The 8,717-nt window shown below is 42.1% G+C and overlaps 1 protein-coding gene across 1 annotated transcript; it reads left to right on the top strand.

Moving 5' to 3' along the window:
• Window positions 1-1,514: 1,514 nt before the first annotated feature.
• Window positions 1,515-5,901, top strand: ZIC2 (Zic family member 2). Its single transcript, XM_056555688.1, has 3 exons — window positions 1,515-3,399; window positions 4,400-4,563; window positions 4,786-5,901. The coding sequence occupies exons 1-3, from the start codon at window positions 2,271-2,273 to the stop codon at window positions 4,993-4,995; spliced, it is 1,503 nt and encodes a 500-aa protein (XP_056411663.1). The 5' UTR covers window positions 1,515-2,270; the 3' UTR covers window positions 4,996-5,901.
• Window positions 5,902-8,717: the final 2,816 nt, after the last annotated feature.

Raw genomic sequence — 8,717 nt, 5'->3', positions numbered from 1 at the left:
ATGAATAGATTGATACTGCATATATACCATAAGTAGATGCGATACTGAATATATATAGATACTTGATATGAATATTCATGTACAGATATATATATATATATATATATATATGTTTATACTGCATATATACCATAAGTAGATGCAATACTGAATATATATAGATACTTGATATGAATATTCATGTACAGATATATATATATATATATATATATATGTTTATACTGCATATATACCATAAGTAGATGCAATACTGAATATATATAGATACTTGATATGAATATTCATGTACAGATATATATATATATATATATATATATATATATTTATATATACTGCATATATACCATAAGTAGATGCAATACTGTATATATAGAGATACTTGATATGAATATTCATGTACAGATATATATATATATATATGTATGTATATATATTTATTTATACTGCATATATACCATAAGTAGATGCAATACTGAATAGATATAGATACTTGATATGTATATTCATGTACAGATATATATATATATATATATATATATATATATTATATATATATATAGATAGATACTGCATATATACCATAAGTAGATTCAATACTGAATAGATCTAGATAGCCAAAGACTGTCCGGGCATACTGAGAGTTGTAGTTTTGCAACATTTGGAGGTCTGCAGGTTGGAGAACTCTGCTATAGACAATGTAGATTAGCTCTATGAATAATTATATATATATGTACATGTATACAAAGAGAAACTCAATAGTATATGCATCCAAGATACTGGATGTATACAGCTCCAGTAGATAGATAAATAGATTGATACTGCATATATACCATAAGTAGATGCAATACTGACTAGATGTAGATACTGTACTTGATATGAATATTCATGTACAGATATATATATATATATATATATATATATATATATATATTGATACTGCATATATACCATAAGTAGATGCAATACTGAATAGATCTAGATAGCCAAAGGCTGTCCGGGCATACTGGGAGTTGTAGTTTTGCAACATCTGGAGGTCTGCAGGTTGGAGACCACTGCTATAGACAATGTAGATTAGCTAGGAATAATATATATATATGATAGGTTTGACGTGTATATGTGTTTATAGTAGGAATGATATCCAATATATAGGATTGTATATCACACCTGTGTTGTGTGATCTGGATTGGTGATATTAAGCAGGTTCATGGATATCTATTCTGGTGTGAATCCAATTATTGGGAGCATAACATAGTCCACATAGAAGTATAATAAAAGGGCAGAGAACTGACAATATTTATTGTGTGAAATAATGGCGCTGTCAGTAACAGCATGCATATATATATACTGAGCACGTAGATACTAATACTAGGATGAATTCATATGCTGATATGACACTGAAGAGCCTCCTAATAAGATTTTGGGGTAGATAGAAGTCCCTTCCCATTTCCTGAGCTTTCACCTTCTAATCCCCAGACAAAGAGGTCATAGCCATAAATGCAGCCACGGTGCCGGACTACACGTCAGCTCGTAGAGAGGGGCACGGAGTCACCCCGATAGATCGCGGTGCTGGAGCGCCGTCCCCCTGATTGGCAGGATATCTGGGGAGTGCTCCAAACATGTCTCCAGCCCCTCCAGCCAATGGGCTAGCTGACAGAGCCCGGCCGGGCAGCTGTTAAAGGGGACGGACACAGCGGGCCAGTCAGAGAGTAGCGCACGGGAGAGGAGGGTGACGGGGAAAGTGCACCGAAAACAAACCCTAAAGCCGCCCGCACTGACCGCGTCCACCCACCGGACGGGCAGCCCCAACAAAAGCCCCGGCCGGGAAGGAGGACGAGAAGGCTCCAATGAACCCCGCACCGTCCGCCGGTCATGTGCCGATCTGAGTTCACTTGTCTCTTGTTTGTGTTGTGCTCCACCACCTCCCCCTTCCCAGATTCCTCCTCCCCTCACTCCCCCTCCTCCCTCCACCCTGAGCTGCAACTTAAAGAAAGAAGAAGACGAGAGAGAGTAGCATCTGCCGCCCGAGCCTTCATCTGGGGGGATTCTGAGCCCACTTCCCCGACTGCGAGGCGCTGAGAGCGGAGCCCAGGAAAGAGGAGGAGGAAGAGCTGGTGCAGGGGATGAGCACAGTGCAGAGAGCTCAGTCTGGAGGAGGACTCTCATGATGCGGGAGGTGCAGTGACTACTCGGAATACTCACTGACTACTGCCCGTTACTTGTGACTACTTCACCTCTCCCTAGGATCACAGGACGCGCTTCCAATAAGAGCCATGCTGCTGGACGCTGGCCCTCAGTTCCCGGCCCTGGGTGTGGGCACCTTTGCGCGGCACCATCACCACCATCACCATCATCATGCTGCGGTGGCAGCGGCGGCGGCGGCGGCTGCAGAGATGCAGGAACGGGAGCTGAGCCTGGCACAGAACAGCTTTGTGGAGCCCGCGCACATGGGCGCCTTCAAGCTCAACCCCAGCGGTGGCTCCGGAGGAAGCGGCGGTAGCGGCAGCGCGGGGGGATCGGGCTCTTCTGGGGGAGCAGGAGGAAGCGGACCCCACGACTTGTCCCCCCCTGGGCAGAGCTCGGCTTTCACCTCCCAGGCTGGATACCCCGCTTCTGCCCTTGCCCCACACGCAGCCTACACGGGCGCAGCATTTAACAGCCCGCGGGACTTCTTATTCCGAGGACGCGGCTTTGCAGAGGGGGCTACGGCTGCAGGAGGGGGGCAGCATGGCTTGTTTGGCCCCCCGACAGGTAGCCTTCATCACCACCCCCATCATCACCAGCTCTCGCATGGGGAGCACCCGCAGAGCCACCTGCTTTTCCCCGGCATCCATGAACAGCATGCTGCAGCCTCCCAGAATGCCCTTGGCGGACAGATGAGGCTCGGGCTGCCGGGTGAGGTGTTCGGCAGGACGGAGCAGTACCGGCAGGTGTCCAGCCCTAGAGGAGACCCCTACACCGCTGCCCAGCTACACAACCAGTATGGGCCGATGAATATGGGAATGAACATGGCAGCCCACCACCACCACCATCACCACCACCACCCGGGGGCCTTCTTCAGGTACATGAGGCAGCAGTGCATCAAGCAGGAGCTCATCTGCAAGTGGATAGACCCCGAGCAGCTCAGTAACCCCAAGAAGAGCTGCAATAAGACATTCAGCACCATGCACGAGCTGGTCACCCATGTGTCTGTGGAGCATGTCGGGGGTCCCGAGCAGAGCAACCACATCTGCTTCTGGGAGGAATGTGCCCGGGAGGGGAAACCATTCAAAGCCAAATACAAACTGGTCAACCACATCCGAGTGCACACAGGAGAGAAGCCCTTCCCGTGCCCCTTCCCTGGATGTGGCAAGGTCTTTGCCCGCTCCGAGAACCTAAAAATCCACAAAAGAACTCATACAGGTAGGTGGACTCGGTAGGTGTAGAATATAGCAGAAAAGACAAAACGATTAAGTTGGAGCCGATGCGAGCACCCAGGATCCGTTATACGCGGTGATGCGATCATATTGGCAGATAATTCCCTAAGAATCCGATTATTGCCGCTTGTAAAAAAAAATATTAATCTGCGAATAGATCTATAATTTCTTATATTTAGAATACATTTATCCAGGTCATATTTGCACAATATAAATAGAAATTGAAAAAAAATAACTGAGAAAATATCAGTATTGTTTGTATTATTAGTAGTAGTAGTTTTGTAGTATTTACTGATCACACCTGGCAAATACAAACACATTTTTATTTTCATTAAACTGATTTTTTTTCTTTTTAATGTATTGTAGTTTTGTGTTGTCGTTGAGTGTCAAAATATTATTCCCAGTGTTTGTAAATATTTGCGATTGGGGGAAAAAAAAAATATTATCGGGATGTGTGATGAATGATAGGAGGTGTCAGACGAGATTTAGCAAGGTTTAGCATGAGGGGCATTTCTGTACTCGGAAAGTCACATTAAAATCTTCTATCTGAGCAGATGTCGCTTATAAACAATTTAGGTGCTAATGGAATTTAATGCTAAGTGGATTCCCTCCAAATGGAGGATATTTGAGAGATCACACCTCTAAATTGCTCCAAACAGAATAACATTTGGATATGCAGAGATTGGGGGATGGGGGAGGCTGCATTTGAATGTCTTTACCCGTTTACAAGCTGCTTGTTTACCCCACCTGGGAACCTCAGCAGAACAATCTCCTCCGGAGTCGTTAGCAAATGAATCCACAATTAGCATCTATTTCCAAACTACTGCAACCACTGGGAGGGTCTCTACCTTTATATTGCAGCCTCAGGAAATGTATTTCTAGATCTAGACGCTATCCTCCCAAAGTGCAAGATGAGAAAATATTTTAACATTTATTCCCAAACCTTATCTCTAATGTATTTTTGTTTTAATTTTATTTTTTTCCAGGAGAAAAGCCGTTCCAGTGTGAATTTGAAGGCTGCGACAGGAGATTTGCCAACAGTAGCGACAGAAAGAAACACATGCATGTACACACCTCTGACAAACCATATTTGTGCAAGATGTGCGACAAGTCTTACACCCATCCCAGCTCCTTAAGGAAACACATGAAGGTAAAGGCTTGGATATTAATAATAATTGTGAATGGAGCCTTGCACACAAATGTCTAGTATAACCAGTAGGTAGAATCTGTTCATTTACTTGTGCAGCTGTGTTAGGTCAGGTATGTAGGCGATCTTAAAGGGGATGTATACTAATGGGGTCTTCCTCTTGTCCACAGCAAATATTGTAATGTTCCATTTAAGATAAAACTGACATCTCTTCTGTCTTCTCAGGTGCACGAGTCTACTCCTCAAGGGTCAGAGTCGTCACCAGCCGCCAGCTCCGGCTATGAGTCCTCCACCCCCCCAGGTCTGGTGTCCCCCAACACTGAGACACAAAGCACCAACTTGTCCCCGGCCACAGCATCGGTGTCTGGAGTGCACAGTGTAACTACGGGGGCTGGGGGACCCCTCTCATCAAACTTCAACGAGTGGTATGTGTAGGAGTCCTTGCCTGGAGGCCACCAGAGACTATGTAGGTCTCCCTACCCACCAGCTAGTTGCCTGCTGTGACTGGACACTCCTAAAGGAAGAAGCACAGTTAGGATAAAATGCAGCACAGTTCTTTAAAAAACAAAAAGAAAGCATGAAGAGAGAAGCTAACAGAATCTATTTATTCCCCCAGTATTTACCCCAAAGAGCAAGTGATTTTACTCTGTAGAACTCCCCTTTATGTACATAACTAACTCCCCCTCCAGAGGGGACAGGACGTTCTAAAACTGTTGTACAGAAGTTTTATCCGGCTGCTGGACAAGTGCTGGACTTTCTCTTGACTCATCCATTAACCTAAGGTGAAGGAAGAGTTGATTTTATTCTATTTTATTTTCTTTTGTATTGTGCTCTTGGTATTGTGTCCTTTTCTAAAGGAAACCTGATTGTAAATTTCCATGCAACTGGGCTGGGAAATAATAAAACTCCGTGCCAAAGTCTTCACTCTGTTTCTTACGGCTCAGCTAGGCAGGCAGCACTCTGACAGGCAGCACCCTGACAGGCAGCACTCTGACACAGGCTTGTGAATGTCACTATGTTACACGTGATGTTGTTTGTACTTTTTTCAAGTTCCTTTCTTTGCTTACTGTATAAAGGACGGTGGGGACAACACGTCTGCATCTCTTCTTCCCTGTACATAGCCCCCGCCATATTTATCCAGTTGTAATTAAATTATGCTATTAACTTGCTACAGAGGAACACTATTTATAAAGAATGGTTCTTAACTATAAATATGTACAATTGTGAGCGGAAATTGTTTTCAGATTTTTTTTTTATTTAAAGTGGTTTCATCATTTCTGTGCCCTGTTCTGAGATTAATGCATACAAGACCTATAATAAATTGTGTTGAAACTGCATAAAGCAATTGTCTGACTTCTGATCTAAGCAGGAAATTCTATGTGGACATTTTAGCGTCCAGGCGCAGAGGAACAAGGGGAGGATACATTTTATTTAGAAAATACAAAATGAATCATAGAATGTCTGAGTCTCTACATTTATTAGGTATAAATGCATTAGTTATATTGAAGAACACACTAAAAAATAAAAATCTAATAAAACAAGTACCTAACAGAACATATTGGTTTATATATAAATAATCGGGAAGATGACCTCCATATATAGCTTGTTTTAAGCAGAAATTTAATTCGGACCTAACAATAGGTGGAAATACAATGTGAAAACAAAAACCACTGTGGAAAGCATAATAAAATACAATTTTTTATACATAAGGGAAGCCTAACATAGCAATACACATGACTACTACAAGCTATAGCAATAACCCATACAATGATAGATGTCTATAAGGAAACATAGGAAGGGCCGATTAGATGTATGGATGTATGGGTATTGGTATGTGCTACCAGTCTCTTTGTGTATAAAGGGCAGGAGTGGTGAAATACAAATGATTTTACACGTCCTACAGAACGACAATGGACCTAGATGGCAGCGATTGCACCGATCAGACAGACAGGCATTCTACAGGCACATGAGTGAGGATATCCCTGCATTCTAGTACATACTAGCCAGGAGCAGCAGTTCTTTATTTCCCCATGTAGTGGCTGTGACCAGTGCGGGGGCTCCCATAATGTGGCGCTCACCACATGGTCACCTCCAGCACTTGATATTCTGCGGGATCCAGACTGGCCGTGACCTTGAACCTGACAGTGATTTGTCATGCCTCCTCTAAATCCGAGTCGTCCTCTCAGATGAGAACTGAAAGCCTGACATAGAAATTAGGCGGATTACTGGCTCTGCTACACACGTTTATATATGTAGATTGCTGATCATAGAGGGATCGGTGACAGGAGAGAGAGCTGCTGTGCTGCACATAGAGCCAACCGAGTCCTCACTGCCAGCACCACCGGCTACTGCACGGGCATCATGCCACGATGATGATGATGATGAGGATGATGAGGATGATGAGGAGGATACCTCTGCTTTCCTTTCCTCCCACATCTTTTGTTTGTGATACAGTCCCACACGGATAATACACACTACACACATCTGAAGGTCTTAGCAGCAATTAGGAGCAGCACTAAGTCTTATACATGACACATGTTCTCTCCGAATTAGGGAATGGTGGATGTTCTGTCATCTATTGTCCAGTGTATATAGCGATATAACAATATGTTGGTGTACAGTGTACTCTCATATGACAACGTGTGTTTTTGTGTGTACCTGGGGGTTTGTATATGGAATAATGGTCATTTTAGGTTTGGGAATATATGTTTGTGTGTGTATATTCATTCTCAAAGTTCACAGCTTTTTCACCCTAATAATAATAATAGAATTATAAGAATGTTGCTATCACTCCCATTGCCCTTAGAAACTATATATATATATATATATATATATATATATATATACATGTAGTACATTTGAGTAGCCGTATTAGTCCAGTGATGCAAATCAAAAAGTGTTGCAGTATCTTGTAAAACCTTTTTTATTGGACTAACATAATTTTTTTATTTAAAAAAGGTATTACAAGATACTGCAACATTTTTTTATTTGCATCTATAAAGATACATATATATATATATATGTATATATATATATATATATATATATATATATATATATATATATATATACATATATATATATATATACAGTGCCGTTTTTTGGGGGGCTTGTTATTGGAAAGCATTCTGTAAGAAATGATTCACATTGCTATAAATGATATTCGGCTCTGGGGCAGTCACCAAGTCTTCTACCCATCCACCCAACTCCGATGATGGCCGCAAACGATTGGACTATTTCTTATATATCTGACACCAACACATATCCCCTTCATCTTCCTATGAATAATTGAAACCCCTCCATATTTTTGTAACATTCTGGGAATGGTCAGTAACCTGCAGCGCCAGGCTCCACACAGTAGGGTCATGTATATTTCAGGAGAACAACAAGATCTGAAGGGCCATGATTTATATATGACATGTACCTTTAAATAAACTATACCATCTATATGACAGGTATCTGCACACATGGGATGGATGGAACACACATGTATTTTGTATGTGTAGTAGCGCTAAGAATGTCATTTGCTTACTTATTATTCTAGTGAGTTTGTTCGAAATAACAAAACGTATACAGTATAGGGTGTGTAAATATATTCCATTATTTGTATATGCATCACACTGACCGTACCTAGGTACTGCTACTAACAACGTCAGAGTACTGGAATACTAGGAAAGTACACTGGAGTAGAAATATGGTTATCATCAATAGGTAGCAGCATAGATTTGACCTGTTTTACTGTACTGAACAGCTCATTTTAACCCTGTATGCAAATACTTGCCTTATTGCCATGGTACTTCTCATGCTGTGCTTTCCCAACATGACCAAATAGTGATTCAGATCTGAATTTATATATGAAATATGTCTTTATAATATTCTTTCTTTTTATTACCAAATGAGGAGACTTCTGTAACTTTAAGGCAGATAACACAGCTGTCCCCATGTCCATAGAATGGTGGCGGGGCATATAGAGGAGGACTCTCGTGACTGGTCACACAGGTTATATCTACTTCACTGTAAACCTTCTTAAATTAATTTTCCTACTTGGCTTAGTGTCAAGATGCATTCCTTGAAGTTGTGCTGTATGTGGATAGTATGAGCTGCTGGGTGCCCTGTAGGGAAAGACTAGTGAAAGGTCAGCCCCATGCAGTGACCAG

Source organism: Hyla sarda, chromosome 2, assembly GCF_029499605.1.
Source record: "Hyla sarda isolate aHylSar1 chromosome 2, aHylSar1.hap1, whole genome shotgun sequence".
In the NCBI taxonomy this organism is placed as follows: Eukaryota; Metazoa; Chordata; class Amphibia; order Anura; family Hylidae; genus Hyla; species Hyla sarda.
Note: the sequence above shows the minus strand (reverse complement) of the source record. Positions and strands in the feature narration are given on the sequence as shown.